Source organism: Canis lupus, chromosome 12 (genome assembly GCF_003254725.2).
Source record: "Canis lupus dingo isolate Sandy chromosome 12, ASM325472v2, whole genome shotgun sequence".
Classification (NCBI taxonomy): Eukaryota; Metazoa; Chordata; class Mammalia; order Carnivora; family Canidae; genus Canis; species Canis lupus.
This window is the reverse complement of record NC_064254.1, coordinates 15,727,333-15,747,602: the sequence shown is the minus strand read 5'-3', so window position 1 is coordinate 15,747,602 and position 20,270 is coordinate 15,727,333. Positions and strand designations below refer to the sequence as shown.

General features: G+C 34.3%; 1 protein-coding gene across 3 annotated transcripts in view; it reads right to left on the bottom strand.

Moving 5' to 3' along the window:
* The window catches only part of LOC112641699 (CD2 associated protein), a 144,532-nt gene that overhangs the window by 66,842 nt on the left and 57,420 nt on the right, over positions 1–20,270 (bottom strand). For 2 of the 3 annotated variants that reach the window (XM_049092144.1, XM_049092145.1), the window contains exons 3-6: positions 19,532–19,685; positions 13,369–13,464; positions 10,585–10,685; positions 7,465–7,585 (exon numbers count right to left, since the gene is read on the bottom strand). In XM_049092144.1, coding sequence (XP_048948101.1) covers positions 7,465–7,585; positions 10,585–10,685; positions 13,369–13,464; positions 19,532–19,685 — 472 coding nt within the window. The remainder of the gene's footprint in view (positions 1–7,464; positions 7,586–10,584; positions 10,686–13,368; positions 13,465–19,531; positions 19,686–20,270) is intronic. The other variant, XM_025418976.3, reaches the window with a different exon arrangement.

Sequence of the window (20,270 nt, the reverse complement as noted above, 5' to 3'; positions counted from 1 at the left end):
TTTCCAGGTACTAAGCCAGTTTCTCTTTATACATAATCTGAAAAATGAAGGCATGCTTTATAAGGTACTGATTAAAACAAAGACACTAGACAGAAGCTAACCAAAGAGAAGATAAGCTGTTAAAGAATTAAGTTGTTTCTTTAATTCACACAGTTTAAGGTAAAACCTTAGAGAAATTTAGAACCTTAAAAAGTTCACTGCAAAGGTAAGAAAATATATACAGCAGAAGAACACTCAGAAATGGGAAGCGACTTAAAAATGGAAATTTGCACCTTCCAGAAGGCTATTTACTGGCCAACACCACTCACACCAAATACCCATGAAGTTAGTGTTCATTAGTTTTTAGCACATGTACAGGGCTAAGAATACACGTGAGCTCCCTTGAAAGGCCAATGAGAATAAGGGATTCTAAAAAGAGGATCCATGGTAGGATATGCAGTGGATTGCATTATTATTCACATTTAAGTGCCCCACCTTCTAGGAAAATTACATATACCTACTCTGTTTCACTCAGGCATAACCATGACAGTCCAATATAGTATTAGTGGAAGTAATATATGAAAATTTGGAGTAGAAACTTTGAAAGCTATGTTCCTTTCCCCTGCCTCTGTGCCTAAGCCATGTGTCAAAAAGGAGACCCTAGGGATCCCCGGGTGGCGCAGCGGTTTGGCACCTGCCTTTGGCCCAGGGCACAATCCTGGAGACCCGGGATCGAATCCCACGTCAGGCTCCCGGTGCATGGAGCCTGCTTCTCCCTCTGCCTGTGTCTCTGCCTCTCTCTCTCTCTCTGTGACTATCATGAATAAATAAATAAAATCTTTAAAAAAAAAAAAAAAAAAGGAGACCCTAATAAAGTCCCTAAATGACTATGACTATGTCTTTGTTTTAAGCCACCATGATTTACAGGTTGTTTTCACTGCAGCATATTCTGAACAATACACTATGTTACATTTTGTTCAAGGAAGAAGGAAATATTCAAATATATGTTTTTGTGGGTAGCTGCATAAACACATACCGGGAAGATAATAGCAAGAAAGTACAAATGCTTTCTGATATAGAGCAAAAGAGACAACTAAGTGGACAGAAACAAGTATTACAATGTATATCTTTTTATATACTGGTTTTTGAACCAAAAGAATGTATGATCTAGTCATATATATGTATGGGTGTATATATGTGTATATATGAACTATTTAACACATGAGCTAATATATGAAATTTTATTCATGATTTATGCATATTTTTCAGAGTATAAGTTTTCACCTGCTTCTTAAAGGTGTATGAACCAAGAACATGAAGAAAGCAATATTCTTGCCCTCTATATATAATCAAGATAGCATGTCAGATGAAGAATACAATAGTTACCCACAAATGCTGAATGATCAAGCCCCTAATTTTAACAGCAGACTGCTCCATGCAAGTAGGCTAACCCACCATAGCAGAGACTCATCTACTCTCCCTAAAAATAACCAATACCATTCCCTTGTGCTCCAGGAAAAAGATGACATAATCAACTGGTATGAGGGCTACCTGTTTCATTATAAATTATGAAGTTTTATTTATACTTTCCCTCCCCAAAGTGTTGGCGCTATAAAAAGGCACGTAAGGGACATGAGAAAAAATATAATACTCTGGAATAAAAAGTAACCAGATCATAAGCTATTCATTTTTTGGACCCCTATAGTAAGCAATAAGCAAACAAAGAAAAAGAACAGTCTCTGCCTATAAAAGGCTTACAGTCTACTGAAGAGGTAAAACATAAACATGTCCAATAGTCATAGTAACATGATAAAACATCTACACAGACTGGTCAAATGAACTTGAACAAGGGTTTGGCCACTTTTTTTTTTTTTTATTTTATTTATTTATTCATGAGAAACACAGAGAGAGAGAGAGAGAGAGAGAGAGAGAGAGAGAGAGAGAGGCAGAGACACAGGCAGAGGGAGAGGCAGGCTCCTTGCAGGGAGCTTGATGTGGAACTTGATCCCAGGACTCCAGGATCATGCCCTAAGCCAAAGGCAGACACTTAACCACTGAGCCACCCAGGCATCCCAGGCTTGGCCACTTAATGGGGAAAGGCCTACCTCTTTGTAACAGCATATCCATGGGTTTTAAGGGTAATTATTAACCTTGCTTTAAGTTATGTACACCTTGCTTGCTGACCTAAATCCCTAGATCTGCAGCAGAACTAACTTACTTTCCTTGAGATTTGCAGACCACTGACCTTGAGGACTGGAGGACCAGACTTTCCCAGAAGATAAGGCCTGACTACATTCAAAAACAGCTGCTGCTCATGCCAGCAAGTCCATTCAGGGTCATGTCAACAATACAGCTACACCACCTGGGTTCCTGCTTCTCTTGCCCCTCTCCTGTTTTCCCATACTTTACCCCTTTAAAATTTCCAGCTGTCCACTGCCTGGACAGTGAAGATGGTTTTTGATACATTAATTAGTCCACCATCTTCCCACCTTGCCAGCTTCCTGAATAATGCAACCTTTCCTTTTCCACCATCACCTGTCCTTTGAGTACTTATTTTCTAGCAGCGAGCAACCAAACCTGAGTTTGGAAACCAGTTTTCTGTCTGGTAACATCATTAACAAATGCTGCTACGAAAACTGGATATCCACATGCGAAACAATGAAGTTGAACCGTTGTCTTAAATCATACACAAAACTTTACTCCAAATGACCTACACATAAAACCAAAAACTATAAGATTCCAGGAGAAAACAAGTGAGAGAGTTTCATAGCACTGGATTCGGCAACGATTTCTTAAATATGATACTAAAAGCACAAGCAACAGAAGAAAAAATAGAAAAATGAGACTATTGTTATGAAAAACCAGGGCAGCCCGGGTAGCTCAGCAGTTTAGCACCTGCCTTCAGCCCAGGGCATGATCCTGGAGTCCCAGGATTGAGTCCCACGTCAGGCTCCCTGCATAGAGCCTGCTTCTCCCTCTGCCTATGCCTCTGCCTCTCTCTCTCTCTCTCTCTCTCTGTCTTTCATGAATAAATAAAATTAAAAAAAAAAAAAAACAACTTTCCCTCATCAAAGAAAACAATTAATGGAATGGGAGAAAAATACTTGCATATCATATATCTGTTAAGGGATTAATATCCATAATATATAAAGAATTACTAAAACTCAACTACAAAAAGAAAAAAGAACACACAAATAACCTGATTAAAAAACAAAGGACTTGAACAGATACACAAATGGTCAATAAACATATGAAAAGATGTTCAAGATCACCAATCCTTAGAGAAATACAAATCAAAATCACAATAAGATATCATCTCAAACCCATTAGGATAGCTAATGTCAAAAAAAAAGTGTGTTTGCTGAGGATGTGGAAAAATTAGAACCCTTATACAACTGTTGGTGGAAGTGTAAAATGGTACAAACACCATGGAAAATATATAGCATTTCCCCCCAAGAAATTAAAAATAGAACTAGTATATAATCCAGCAATCCCATTTCTGGGTGACTATCTAAATTGAAAACAAGGTCTCAAATATTTGTATGCCCATGTTTTGGCAGCATTACTCACAACTGCCAAGAGGTAAAAACAACTCAAACATCCATGGATGGATAAATGGCTACACAAAATGCAGTACATATATATAACAGATTATTCCATCTGAAAGAGGGAATTCTATCACATGCTATAACATGAACAAATTTTGAAAATATTATGCTATGTCAAATAAGCTAATCTCTAAAAAACAAATACTGTATGAGTTCATTTATATAAAGTAGTCAAGTTCATAGAACAAGGAATGAGGAGTTACTTAATGGTATGGGGTTTTGATTTTGTGAAATGAAAAAGTTCTGTAGATCTGCATGACAATGTGAATATACATAACACTTCTGAATTGATGCTAAGAAAATGGTCAAGATGATAAATTCTATATAATATGTTTTTTATAACAATTAACAATTTTTTTAAAAAGCCTGTATAGAGGAAAACAAGCAGAAGAATAATTAGAAGCAAAGAACAGGAGTTTAGAAAATAACATCTTTAAGATAGTTGTAATCAGGGGTGCCTGGGTGGTTCAGTCCGTTAAGCATCTGCCTTCCGTTTAGGTCATGATCCCAACCAGACTCCTGGGATTGACCTGCATGGGGCTCCCTGCTCCTAGGGGAATCCTGCTTCTCCCTCTCCTTCTGCCTGATGCTCTGGGTATTTGTGATCGCTCCGTCAAATAAATAGATAAAATCTTTTTAAAAAGGAAAAAAAGATAGTTGCAGAGTTGCAGATTATATTTCTAAAGTTTCCTAGAATATTTCGGAAAAGATGAAAATGTGCCAAGTTTTTTTTTTTTAAGTAACAAGCAATATATTTTGTTTAGATCTATCTTCTACCAGCACCTCTGATATTCAGATCATTTTACTCCAGGCTGATATGTACTAGTTTGAGTTAACTGTCTTATCTTCCAGAGGCTAGGACCTTAAGCTTCTGGACTGCAGAGGGTGATTCTGTGCCCTCACAAAACCAACCTAGCACTGAGCACATAAAGGCTTAAAAAACACTCACTGATTAAACTGGCCTCGACTGCTTCCTAAGGTCATTTACTTTATTCTAAAAATAAGATTGGAGTTCAAACTACTCACCAGACTGATTTATGCCTTCACTCTGTTACCTATTAATTATTACTAAAATTGATTCCTAAAACCCTTTCCGGAAAATGTGGTATTATTAATTGTTAACTGGCAATTTTTCCTTAATATGTGATTCATCATTACTAGATCTGTTTTATATGGTTTACTTTCCAGAACAATAGCAGTATTTTATGATTATGTAAAGTAACACATTTTCCCCTGACACTTTATAAAATCCAAGGTCTCCGGTATATCATTTCAGAAATTGTTTTCATGTTGTTTTTCCATACTCATCCCAACAATCTACTGATAACATCAAAGATCCGAATGCTGCTTTTTAAGCATTAGTTCTCTCATGATTAAATATAAAAGCAAACTCAATTATTTATTTCATTCGCTCTATGGCTGATGGGCCAAAAGATGAAATCACTGTAGACTAGAATGTACCTTAGTGGTATTAAACTAGAATTAGAGAAAAATAAAATAAAATAAAATAAACTAGAATTAGAGGTACCAGTAGAAATAGGTAGGCATGTAGGTAAAGAGATAAAAGAAATGCATGTGTGTACATGTGTAATCATTCCCCAGTTTTATCTACTAAAAGTGCCCAGAAGCAATATCACTCCAAGTTCAATGAGCACACTTGTGCTCAGATCTCAGTGTTTAACTACTATACTTCTCTAAAAGAAACCAAGAGTGCCTGGATAAGTAGCTGATTTCAGGATGAAGTAGGGAAAGTTCAACATGAGCCTGAAATATTTTGTATTAAAAAGTAACAAAGTGCTCAAACAATGATGAAGACCTGTTCAGAGGACAGGGCAATGCAAACTCATCCATAATGAGAAAAAAGCAGACCTATGGTCACCTGAGACCAGAGGCAGTAAAAGAGATGGACTATATCAGGGAATGAGGAATATTTGGAGGTGATACAAATGTTTTGTACATTTATTGTGGCAGTGGTTTTCATGGATGTAGACATTTGTCAAACTCATCATACCCTATATTTTAGATAGGCAATTTATTGTATGTATATTTCCAATAAAGTTGATTTTTTTAAAAAATCACACAAACTAATTTGAAGGAGCTTTCACAGGCCAAAATAAGTAACAGTAACTGATTAATACCTAGTGAGTAAACAGAACTCACCAGTGAGTCCACACTAATAAACAAAAACTGAGCAGCAAGAAAAGCTCTTCAGAGAGGAATGTCAATAAACAAAGATGGGATGGAGTCAGAAAATCATCATTTTGCAAATACCATTAAAGTATCTGACTCAGGCAAATTTATCTATGGATGCTTAAACTGTTGGGTGAAGTTTGATGAGGAAACAGATATTTACAGTCTCAAAGTATCTCCCCACAAGATGCTTATCAGTTATACAGAAAAACAAAAGTACACTTACAGTGGCATCACAGCTTCAACAAAGTAATCAAATTTAATATCACCAAAAATAAAGCACACACTCTGTGCTTCCTGATACAATGCAATGAGATATCATAATTTTGTAATCCTGTTAATAAAATACAACCTGAAACTAATCATGAAAAATCAGAAAGAAAGTCCAAACTGGGATCCATTATATAAAATATCAGCTTAAACTCTTCAAAACTGTCAATAAAAACAAAGAAGGACTGGGAAACTATTCCAGAGAAACCTGAGAAATAAATTTCCTGCAAGGTCTTGTCTGGAATTGGGAGAAAAAAAAATAGCTATATAAAGCATTTACTAGAACAATTAAATCTGTATGTGAACTACATATTAAAAAATATTATCAATATTAAATACTGCCAATATTTAATGTCTTGATTTTCATAAATATACTGAACCTCACTACACATATTTTTCCATACAGAAAAAGACCTACTTATCCCTACATTACCACTTATGAATTTAATCTCTCTTAAAAAACAAAACAAAACAAGGGCACCTGGATGGCTCATTCAGTTAAGTGTCAGACTCTTGGTTTCAGCTCAGGTCATGATCTCAGGGTTGTGAGATCAAGTCCCACATCATGCTCCATGCTCAGTGCAGTCTACTTGAAATTCTCCCTCCCTCTCCACTTCCCTCTGATCATGCACACACATTCTGTCTCTAAAATATAAATAGACCTTGAAAAAAAAAAAACAACCAAATTCCACAGCAATTCTCAAAAATTCTTAAATTTAGCTTTGGGATAAAATGTTCTCATACTTTTATTTTTTTTTAATATTTTATTTATTTATTCATGAGAGACAGAGAGAGAGAGAGACAGAGACATAGGCAGAGGGAGAAGCAGGCTTCATGCAGGAAGCCTGATGTGGGACTCGACCCCAGAGTCCTGGGATTATGCCCTGAGCAAAAGGTAGACGCTCAACCACTGAACCACCAAAGCGTCCCTGTTCTCCTACTTTTAATTTAAGATGAATTTGTGGGTGAGCCTATAAATGAGGGCAATCACAAAATAATTAAATGACATTCTGGCTACACAAAAAAAAAATGTAACTTATTATCTGAATATGAACAAAAACAAAAGCAAGATTTTTTTTTTAATTTCTAAAATCGCTGAAGTAGTTAGGCCATTTGCAAACTCAAATTAAAACATTATATTAGTACATCTTAAGTGGGAAGAAATCAGATTAACATAAGTAGTATCAATTCATAATCAGGGTACTAAACATTTAGTTTGGGTTGAAGCCGACTTCAAAGAAGGAAAAGATTTTAAATTATTTGCCTGGATATTTAGTTCTTTTTAAAAGTAGAAGCTGCTTTTTAAAAGTAGAAAAAAATTAGCTCATAGTTCAACAAGAACAGTTTCCAAAAAACACCAAACACTAGATCATATATAATTTTATTTAAATCTATTCAAATTTTTAAAATAATCTACCTGAATCCTCTTGGGCTTCATGAGTTTCACCATCATCTGTTACCTCTAATTCTTTCACAAAATTTGAGGGAAACAGTCCCAACTTGTTGTTCAGGGTTCCACTCCACCAGCCTTCTTCTACCTGAAAGAGTTCACAACTCAAAAATAATAAAAATTTCTCTAAAGTTGAAAATCTTCCTGCTATGGGAAAATTAAGCTACATAACTGAATGAGCACCAGTTAGTTATGCAAAATAATCCCCTTAGATCTGTAAGAAAACAACAATGGTGAAAAACATTTTGTAAGTAGATTAAATCTAAATTGATTAGACTGATCAATTAGTCATTATCAGTAGCACTTTACAACATTTACAACGAGAATTTGTAATCAATTGCAATCCATGATGTAATAATTTTTATAAAAATATCAGATAACCCAGAATAAGGTATTAATAGCAGGAAGTACATAGCTCTCTTCTGGAACATCACTCTTTTAACACTACTGAGCCTCCCTTTGTAATTATTTCAATATTTGTAATATATTTCATATATTATTTAAGTAGATAAATTCTGATTTGGAAAAAGGTTGATGAATACAAGAATATAACTTCCCAAATGGAACATAAAATTACTAAACCTTTAACTTAAACAGTGAATCTTAATCCAAGTAAGAAAAAAAATCATTTTTAAAATCCAAATGCCAGGCTCCCCTAAACACTTCTCCCTACCTCAACCAGAAATATCCTCAGAAACCAAACTCTTAAGAAAAATATATACATTCACTAATATCAAAGTTACTAATTTTCATGGTTAATACTATTTAATAACTTTTAAAATATATAATTTCTGCTACGGATGCTAAAAGATAGTAATAGGTAAAAAAATTTAAGTAAACTATACACTGTTAAAATTCACATCACAGTAGTACATGAAATAACACTACTAGAAAAGGCTCTTTATTCTGTTTAAAATCTGTTTTAATTCAGAATTACAAAGCAAACTTTAGTAAATTATTCATCCAACAGGCTCTCACACTATGTGTAAGCCAAGATGTTAACTGCTTGTAAAAGACTGAGATTTGCATATGAGAAATCTCTGCCCTGGAGTGAAACAATCTAAAGAAGAAAACAAACCTAAGCAGATAGTTAAAACATAATGTAAGAGGTGCTACAACAAAAGTTATGAACAAAATGCTATAAGAGCACAAGAGAGGACTTAAAAGATTCAAAAAAGGTTCCCCTAAAAGGAAATGACAAAAGAGCTGGATATTAAAGGCTGAATAAGACTTTTCTAGTTACAAAGCAAGTGATAAATATGGTGACATAAAAATAAAGGAATTATTCCTGGAATATATACAGCTGAAATACAAGATGGCTAGAATAGAAGGGGTTTGAGAGAGAAATGGAAGGCAGTAAGAGTGAGGAGTTCAGAATTTTTTTAGCAGACTTAAGGAGACACCACAGGATTGAGAGTTCTTCAAACCATGATGATAGATATGGTGACCAAAAAGCAACAGATAAAATTGAGAAAAACATCAGGAAACCCAATTATCTACACTGCAATCCCAAACTGGCACCACCTGAGTAGTTAAGGTAAATAACCTTATAATTCCTATGAACTAAGAAATTCTTAAGAGGCAGGATAGTATAGCAGTAAAGAATAATGACTCAAACTATGTGGATTTGGATTCTGACTCTTCTGCATCCCATATGTATGGACTTGGGCAAAAATGGCTGAAACAAGCTCTCCTATCCCACATGATCATCTACAAGGTAATCTTAACACTCCATGAAGAAGTGGTGGTCTTTGTCCCCACCACCTTCAACCTTGCTGGCTTTTGACATGCTTGTACCCAAGAATGTGGTGAAAGTGACACAATCACTTCCAAGGTCAGATTATAAAAGGCTATCACCATTACTCACTGAAATGTTTATTAGTCACTAAGAGCCTTGGAATGCCATGCAGTTAAGTCCAACCGTCCTGAGGCCCCATATGGTGAGAAAGCAAACTCAAAGGGAGAAGCTACCTAATAGTCTCCAGAAACGGTCTTCAAGCCTTCTAGGTACCAATTCCACCAGCACCCAAACTTTGAGTCTTTCCAGATGAGGCCCCAGGCATTACGGAACAGAGGCATAGCCATGCCAACTGTGCCCTACCTGAATTCTTGACTCACACAACACATGAACCTAATAAAACAGCTGTTCTTGGCTACAAAGTTTGGGCCAGCATGTTATGCAGCAACAGTAACCAGTACAGCCAATCACTTATCTTCCATGACTCCATCTCTTCATATATAAAATGGATATAAAAATTCCTGTCTCCTTAGGTTGTTTAGAAACTTAAAATAATAAATGTGAAACACTTAGCATAATGCTTCAGACATAGAGTCTCAATAAACATTATTATTATTGCCACCTGATGGAAACAAAACAGAACTGTCTTATATAAATATATTGGAATTTAATATAAACATTAAGTGATAAATTACATTACATGGATGTTATATCAATCTCTATGACTATATATGATATCAAAACATATACTTTGAAAATGAGATCTTCACTGCCAAATAAATTTTTAATATTCTTTTAATGATAAAAGCAGAGATATGAAAAAAGTTATGTCTACCATATTTTAAAATCTCATTCTAAGATATTAAAATGTGAGAAAAGTGGTTTTGATTCACATTTGAATGTGATAATTCAAACAAGGCAAAGCTTTTATAATATTCTGTTTTTGTATCCCTCTGCTATGCAAAAGACAAAATTCCTTCTATTTTACTGCTTTGGGCCTAAAGTGAATTCAGAATGAAAGAAAATGTTTACTTTTATTCTTAGCTACTTAGATTACATTAATCTTTAGCTTAAAAAAATTTTTATTCCTAAAGTCAACACACACAAAAACAGTACACAAATATCAGGTATAGTTAAGAATGAATAAGAATTTATTCCAACAGATAAAACAACCTTACATTAAGCCATTAAAGATCCATTTTTAAACCTGTATCTTAAGATTTTTATAGAATACAACAAAAGTGGCAAAAAAATTCTAATGAAAAATTAATATTCTTATAAAGCAGTTTTCTAATACCCAGAGCATCAATTCCAATTGCTGCTTTATCTCTAGCACATGTTTTCCTTACCTCATCATTAATATCAATAATATCTCCCACTTTCAGCTCCAATTCATCCTCATTTTGTGGAAGGTACTCAAAGAGAACTTTACACTGACGCTTCTTGGTCTCTAAAAGAAGTGAAATAGCAAAAGATTAGGTTAAGAAAGATCATTAAAACAAACAACATCATCTTTATTTCTATACCACACTGATATCAGAGAATTCTTATGCATGTAAGCATTCTAAGCAGCTAACCACAGTAGCTCTGGTTGGCTTTTCACCTTGCTCTCACATTACAATCTACACATGCCAAAATAAATTTAAACCAACTACAAATAAGGTACAGGCTCCCGGCCATGAAATCTATTTATACAACTGATCCCACCAATTAGACCAAAGTAAAATATCCAATGCCAATTTTGAGACTAAAAATATAAACAATAAAGACACAGTTCACACAACAAATTTTTTCACAGACAAGCTGTCTTCCAAGCCAGTAATTTTTAGACTACTTCCTGATCAAAGACTGAAAATACCCAAAATGCACTAAAATTTAAGAATGTCTGTTGTTAAAAAGACCCAAAATGAACAAATCCAAAATGTATCTTATCTTCAAGAGCTCTATTTTCTGACAGATAAAAATCAAACTCACACAAGTAAAGATAATAATTTTAACTTTTCAAACAAGCTTCATTTATTCACATAAGTAATGATCATTTACAACCATCCAGTCTTGTGTTTCTCAACTTCTTTCAAACTCTTAAGAGTTGAGAACCCAGACTCACTCCCATCTTAAACCTGAATCACTGGGGAACCCGGCTTGCTCATTTGGTTAAGCACTTGTCTCTGGCTCAGGTCATGATCCCAATATGCAGGACTGAGCCCAGGGTTGGGCTCCCTGCTCAGTGGGGAGTCTGCTTGTCCCTCTCCCTCTGCCCCTCCTCCCATTTGTGCTCTCTCTCTCTTAAATAAATAAAATCTTTTCTAAAAAAAAAAAAAAAAAAAAAAAAAGTTTTTTTAAAATCTTTAAATTTTAAATAAATATTAAAAAAACTGAATCATTAAAGCACCTATGGGTAGACAATCAGGTATAACTGATTAAAGGATGACTTATTGCTACTCAAAATCTGTTCCTCAGATCAGCAGCAACAGTATCACTTCAAAGTTTCTTAGAAATGAAGTATCTAAAAAAAAAAAAAAAGAAATGAAGTATCTCAGGCTCCACCTTCAGACCTACCCGTTATGGACTGTATTGTGTCCTTGACAATACTGGGAGGTAGGGCCTTTGGGAAGGTAATTACAGTTAAATAAAGTCACAAAAGTGGAGCCCTAATACCCCAACACACTTAATTGTGTACGTGTGCATGTGAGCACACACACATAGAAGGCCATGTGAAGATGCAGAGGGAAAGACAGCTAGCTACCTGGAAGTCTGGAAAAGAGGCCTCATCAAGATCCAATTCTGATAGCACCTTGATTTTATATTTCTAGCCTCCAGAGGTATAAGAAATAAGTTTCTGTTGTTTAAGCCACGTAGTCTGGGGTATTTTGTTATGGTAGCCCTAGCAGGCTGAATCAGAATCTGCAGCTTCAGATCCCCTAGGTGATTTTCAATCTTGCACTTACTGATCAAATTATACTGATTTCTAATTGCTTGAAAATGACAAGCTCTATTCCTTCTAAGATTTAAATAAACTGTTTCTTTTGCCAATGACCCTTTACTTTCCATCCACAAAGTCCACCTTTCTCTGTCTTCAACTCAACTTCAGATCTCAACTAAGAAGAAACTTCTTCCCAAATGGCTTTCTGGATTACATATTCTTCTTTTGTGCTTCTATAGCACCCCATACTTAAACTATTTACTTCTGTAACCTACCTGTTACTAACAACTTACTTTTTCCTTTTTATTCTATCATAATGTTTTATTTTCTTGCTTACTCCCCATACTCTGTAGGCTGAAGATAAATGGGCAAGTTTAATTGCTCTCGGCTCTCTCCCTAGTACCTTGTATAGGCATTAAATATTTTGAATGAATAAACAATTATCTAGGCCTAATCATATGGCATCAATGCCAAGAAATTATCATGCCAAGAGTATCTACATTCCATCAACCCTTTACCACTAACAATCCTAAGATTTTTCTTTTTTTTTTTTTTTTTTTTTTAATTTTTATTTATTTATGATAGTCACACAGAGAGAGAGAGAGAGAGAGGCAGAGACACAGGCAGAGGGAGAAGCAGGCTCCATGCACCGAGAGCCCGATGTGGGATTCGATCCCGGGTCTCCAGGATCGCGCCCTGGGCCAAAGGCAGGCGCCAAACCGCTGCGCCACCCAGGGATCCCAGATTTTTCTTAACTTAAATGTACGCTTAAGGAACTAAAAGAACTTAGGAAACAGTAACAATTAGTAATAAAATAAAAATAACATAATGAGATAGTAAATATTTAGAGCAAACTACAAATATTCCAAAAAGTTAATAGAAAAGACAGGTTTGAACTGATGCAGATGTAGAAGAATTCAAAGAAGAAATGGTAAAAGAGTTACACAATTAAAGATGAACACAATACAAGAAGGTAGAAAAGATGTGACAGATATTCTAGATAAAGTTTTCCCATGGAAACAGGAGTTGCTATACAAGGGTTCTAAAGAGATTGTTATTGCTGACAACAAAAGGGAATGTTTAGAAGCAGTCTAGATAGATACTTCACTACATCATATCATGTCATAACATCTCCAAATAAACTTTTGTATGTAGTTAAAAAGGGGTGGGGGGAGGGGGTCCCTGGGTGGCTCAATGGTTTGGCGCCTGCCTTGGTCCCAGTACGCGATCCTGGAGTCCCGGGATCGAGTCCCGCGTCGGGCTCCCGGCATGGAGCCTGCTTCTCCCTCTGCCTGTGTCTCTGTGTCTATCATGAATAAATAAATAAATAAATCTTAAAAAGGGGGGTGGGGTGGGGGGAGATGCCATGCTATAAAAGAAATAACACTAACTTTAAAGTCCAAAGACTTACGTTCTAGTACAACTGTCACTTCCTTGTTATTTGACCTAAGTTCTCTGGGAATCAATGTCCTGAATGACAAAATAGAAGAGCTGGACTAGACAACCATGACAGTAACTTCAGCTATGACATTCTATGGATCTATGAAGTTGTTTATCAAAACAAAAAACAAATCCAACTGAACCTCCAAAACAATAAAAGAAGCATATTACATACAATCAACACCATTAAAGAGGTGCAAAACAGATATGACAATCACAAAGGAGAATCTAGAGTCTCCAAATAAACACACCTCAGCAATTGTTTCCCCATTTCATAATGGAATAATTACATCTAATTTTTAAAATGTTTTACAACAGAAGAAACCAAAGAAAGTAAATACTGATCATACTTTTGTAACTAACCTAGAGTTTACAGTAAAAGGTTTTTCAAATGTCACCTTTCATCACAGCTGAATAAATGTTTAAGTAATAATTTAATATTGTCTTTTAGGCATACTGCAAGAAAACTACTCATCTCTTACACTATAGATAAATATAGTCCCTAAATAATTTGGGAAGTTGAAGTGAGCTTGAGAGAATGTGTCCAAAAATGTGGTCTTTGTAGTTAGCACTTCACAAATGAAAGAGAAACAATCTACATTACTGAAAAGAAATTCTATTCTGCTCAGGGTGCACTTCAAAGGAAATCCTATCATTTGATCATCTTAGGGTTTAAAAAAAAATGTAGCTTGCTTCTTTTTAATGAATACCAATATCTTAAATGATGTAAAAGTAGATAAAGAATATTAATTAGCTCCCCGGTACCCAAGGATATCAAATAACTTTGAGAAGCCTATTATATCTTAACCAGAAACTGAATTTGTAGTTTTTTTTCCCTGTTCACACTAAGTATAATTCACCAATGTTTCCCAAAGTAGTTTGTATATTATCTGGAAATAATTTTCCCCCAAAGGAAAGAGTCACATTGGATAAAAATATCTGAACAGCCCCTATTATTACTACAAAACATGAGCCATTTATACAAAAAAAGAAAAAAATTTCATGATTCCATATTTAAATATGGTTTACTCTTAAGGTGAAATGACTGCCTATATTGAATTCATCTATTAGTTGCCAGCACAATTAAAGCAACTTTGAGATTTTTTACATTCCAAATGGCAACATACAGTATCTGCTTATACATATTTGTCATAAGTATTTACTCAATTTCTACAATGTATCAGAACCTCTGCTAAGCACAAAAGAAAACAGTATGTACAAGACTACTCAATAAAGGGATGTCTGAATATAAGTCAATTTTTAAAATAACTATAACCAGTATTTTGTCATAAGCAACCTCTATATAGCTTTTCAGATCTACAAAGAACTAAAACTTGTCAAATCGGTGTTTCATAAGTAAAGCTATTAAGAAGGAAGAATATAAAGGAGATAAAGCAAAAGCAGAGATAGACGTCCATGCCTTTTATGTACCAGTACTATTCTAAATCCTTTGCAAATACCTCCCCAGCAATAAACAATAAAGCTTGTTATCATCATCATTTCCCAATGAGAAAATAGGAATCTGTCCAAGACCACAGAGCTAAAAAGAGGCAAAACTAGAATTATACCCACATATGACTCTTAACATCTTTTATCTTTCCACTTTACCAATGCTGCCTCCTTAACAGATTACAAAGTACTTTCACATAGCTCTTAAAATCTAGTCCTGCCAGATCCTTACTACTTGTAAATACAATGTATTTCCTTATCTTGCACTAGGGTCCTCTTCAAAGGCAGCAATTCTACCTGTAATGTCACAATCTCCTATCTGGTGAATGACCTGTCTTAACCTAAAAGGCTTAAATATACCTTGCTTGACAACCCAGTACAGAACTTCCCCCTTTATTTTAATCATAGCTGCATACTTTATACATCTCTAACATGGTTCTTAATAGTATAAACACTATAATAATAATAATAACAAACATTTATTGAGCACTTCTTTTAATATTTACTTGATGTGTTGATACCTCTAAAACCTATGAGGTAGTTATCACTATCACCTCGGTTTTATAGTAATTTGATGTTTTCCCGTTAGACTGCAAGTCTTTGATCATTAACCATTCCCAGGTTTTATTTGGTAGATTTGATTGCCCACATAACACTGTTCTCATGGTCTTCAAATTCAGATATTAAAGCATTCAGCACATCAATGTTAAAAAAAAAACTTTTCAAAAAAACTTAAAAAAATACTTTGTATTTTTTTGGGGAAAAACCCAAATTCTATAAAATTTTACACTCAATAAAGTTACTTCCTATTTTTCCTACTAAAATAGAAACTTTTTCCTAAGTTTTCAAATGTAGGCCCATCAAGAATGGCAAATATTTTCATGGTTCTAAAAAAAGAGACCCAAATATTCAAATCAAACAGAGCTCTTAATTACGGAACCATTTCTCATTTAGGATCATGATTTTCAATCTCCCCATCAAATACTAAAATGGAAAACATACCACTGTCAGAAGCTGGGAGGCTGAATGCTAAAATTTCACTGACAGCAGCAGAACGATTCCTGATCCACTTTTGGTTCCATTTGGTTCTGGAAATTACATCTTCATGTTTTACTGCAGTGTTTAAATTTTCTAATGTGAGAATTTTTTTGTCCATTTCTTTCTCCAGTAAGCAAATAATCAAATGCTAAAAACAGAGCCATTGCTATATGGCTGAATCTTATTTAAATTTTTTTTTCTTATCCTCAGTAATAAAAAATCTCATACTTCTTAGACTATTAATTGAAAGATTTAAGCTGTTCGAAGATTTTAGCTATCCTGCTGATATACTGCTTGATTAAAACAATCAAAATCTTAGAAGATACTGTTATCATCATCATAAGAAACTCATGTGACCAGGGACAAGGTCCCATGTCTATACTATAGTTTCAACTGATTCAGTTAAAAAATGTATTTTATTATATACACAGACATAAAGACCATGTGTAAAATATTAACAGTAAACAAACTTAAGTGTATAAAATATCCATTGCAATTATTCTTTTAACTTTTCTATAAGATTTCAAAAGAAAATAGAACACCCTAACTCATTCGTTTGAGAAGATGTAGCTGGAGGAGTCAATTCAGAATCTTTATCCCCTTTTGAGTCAAAATATTTTAATATCAAAGAACAGAGCCTAAGCTAATATTAACACGCCCCTGTTTTTTTAAAATGTATGCTGTAAAAATGTATAGCCAGTAACCGTATTTTAAGGTATTCAGAACTTATTTTCTTTAGCACTAACTCAAAATCAGGAGGCATACTATTTGCTACCAACTGTTTTCTAGAAATGAAACATTAAAGATTGGCATTCTGGTCAACTAATTTTTCATACAGCAACATCATTTCTGTAGCAACTGCTAGTGATCTATCAGTATCAATCTCAATATATCTTTTACATTCAAAATGATAACTAGATAAAAACCACCTCCGTATGAGCTTCCACTCATAAGAAAACAAAGTCAGAAGCACTGATGTCTTCCCTCACTTACAGTGAGAGGAGATTCATGTCTGCCATCAATTTTTTCCAAATGCAAAATGAAATATCTACTAATATTCCACACTGAACGAATACACAGCTGTGATGCTGAAAGATGTCCATTATTTAATTCTCTAAGTAATTTTACTCCACAACATTATTTCTCATGCCTGATTTTAAAATTCTGCCGCAATATAACTTGTACTGGTTTTTGCTATGAGATGTATAAATCTTTCTCTCTATAATTTTACCAACTTAAGTAATGTCCTGGAAAACATTATTCTGTGCTCACCTTAAAAAAATACCTGTTTGTTTTACCATAGTAATTACGGTTAACTTTTCAATGGCTCTGTGACTAGACTTCACCAAAAAGTCAACACTTTTTTGGCTTGAGAGACTAGAGAAGAATAGCTAACAAGCCCAATTTCCAGACACTTAACACCACAGTATGTAGAGCTTTTAGTTGCTTAAGTAAAATTCAATACACATGCATATTCACTTGTGCTGGCATAGAGAGATTAAAATTGAACATTCACACTGCAGTGATTATTATTATCAACCTTAACAATTTTTTAAATTTATTAGTAATATTGGACAGCACTATCCACTACAATAAACCACCTTTTGAATAACTGGTCTATCTCGTGAATTAAGGATATGATACAAACAATAAAAAAAAAAAAATCAGAGTAAGAAAAAAACATTAGCTTGCTTTTCCTGGAAATCAATCTGAAAGCAAAAACAACCTGCATCCTGTTTTACATGTTAGCTAGCACCAAATGACCAATTTAGTCCTTGCAGCACATGCACTTAAAAACACGCTGTAGAGGATCCTTAGGAAAATGTCTAAGCCTCCTGGCACCAACTACATAATGGTTTTTCCTTTTACTAGAAAAAGGATTATGACCAGTGTTCCTGAGGAAGGTAAAACTTAGTGTTTCCTTTCCTATTAGAAGACAAAATGAATAAAATAATCATAACCTTGAAATCCTCTGTCTAGCCTCTACTTTAGAAAACTGTCCCTTGATAGCTTAGTAAAGCTAAAGAAAGTAGTAAATAGATTTTATAATAGACAGAGGTCATAAATAACTCTCCCAACGGCCTAAAAATTCTCCTGTGCACAAAAATTCTATAGAGGTGTACTTAGAGGATATGAAATACTCTCTGAAATCTGTTTCGCAGTCTCTAAACGAATAGAGTCTAAGCATCCAGGACAATTAAAACTACTGAAAACTTTCTACCTTCAGGCAGTAGTGGGAAAGCAGTATAGGTAATATCTAACTACATATTCTTTGTATACTGCATTTACTGGGAAACAACACAGAATCCTTTAATTGGTCTTACTATCATGAAATCTTTTTCATTTTTATGATAATCTGTTTTCATTTTATGAAAATAATCAAAGGATGATAGAACCCAGGAAGTAAAGGTTTCTCCCAAACTTCACAGACATTAGCACAGAAAGTAACAAGATAAAAGAAGACTCTATAATCATAATGGTCTTGTATTTGTAAAATGTATTTAAACAAATTTTTTTACTGTAGACTACTTGGTAGCACACAGGATTTATGACCACAATATCAAAGATACTGACTTAAAAAAAAAAAAAAAAAAAAAAAAAAACAAAGATACTGACTTAAGATAAATGTGGTTAAAATACTCATTTACTACTTATTGACTCAAGTTAATCATAGTAATTAGTATTGTATTCAGTCTATCAGGTGGCTTCAGGTCTTACTATGTTAAATACTATCTGCTCCCCTAAAAGTTGTACTTTGTATGTGTTTAACGTTTAATATTTTTTTAATAACAGTCCTTCTCAATGCTCTAAGTTTTTTGAAAAAAAGCAGTATTACCTGTTCTTTTTTTCCCATTTTCTCACCAGCAACAAAAAAAAACTCATTAGATTATAAATGATCTAGGGTCATAAGATGGACTCAAACTCATGTCTGATTTCAAATGCGGTGTTCTCCCTCTATGTTAAAATGTTCTAACATATTTATAGAGTATTAAGAACTTAAAAGGACTCTTTGGGGCCAATCACATTGGGAAACTGAATGTGTTATGTTTGGCTGTCTAACCAATGAAGAAAATGTACTCTCGAAATGCTTGTATCTATACTGCTTAACGATGAGCAGACATCTTAGCATACATGGCGTAAAAGATATAAATGGTATCAAAATAAATTTAAGGCAAAACATCAACTATTCAAAAGAATCTATAAGGCTAACAAAACAAAGCCTCATATTCGAATTTATGATTCCTACAAATAGCTGTCAGCAGCTCATGCTCAATTATCGTATGAAGAACGACTACAAAGGCCAGTAACTAGTAACATGTGAATATGCAGAAAGTTTCTACAGTCCGCTGCAAAAGGTGAAGCTAATTTTTCTTAACAGAACTTATGAACAGTCACAGTAAAACATCCTTCATTTTGATTTATTCACATAGAAATCAATCACATACTCTTCTTAATGTTTTTGGTTTGTGGATGTGGTTGAATTCCTCCAGCTGGAAGTCCATAGGTGCTTATTCGTTGTACAAGGCTTGCTACATTCCCATGTCTTTCCCGTTTAATGGGCAAATTATCATCCTTGGGTTCTGTCTCTCTCTTAATTTCCTATAAAAGAGGAAATCAGTAAATAGGCAAATTAGGTTGTATTTTATTAGATCCTAAAATGCAAAATACCAAAAAAAAAAGATACAGTGATTATTACATAAAACATGACATCAACAGCCTTCAGCATTTTGTCTGTCCACACGTATCTAAAGGATGTAACATGCTTTGGGAACAGTGACTCATTAGGAGTTTAAGACTCCTCACAACTGGAGACAGAGGTAAAGAAAAGCAGCCTGAAACATCACTTCCACCCCAAGGTACAAAGAAACTCTGAGATATATAATGAAACAGACAAACTTCTATCTGGGGTGGACAAACTTTTTCTATAAAGAGACAGATACTATATTGTAGAATTTATGGGCCATATAATCTCTACTGGAAAAATGAATTCTGCCATTTTTAGTGCAAAAGCAGTTATATACGTAAATGAATAAATATAGCTATGCTCCAACAAAATCTTATTTATGAACACTAAAATTTCAATTTCATGTAATTCTACAAGACATTAAAAACTGTTCTGATTTCTTCCAACTATTTATAAAATTAGCATTCTCACTCAGCTCCTGAGTGTTATAAAAACAAGTA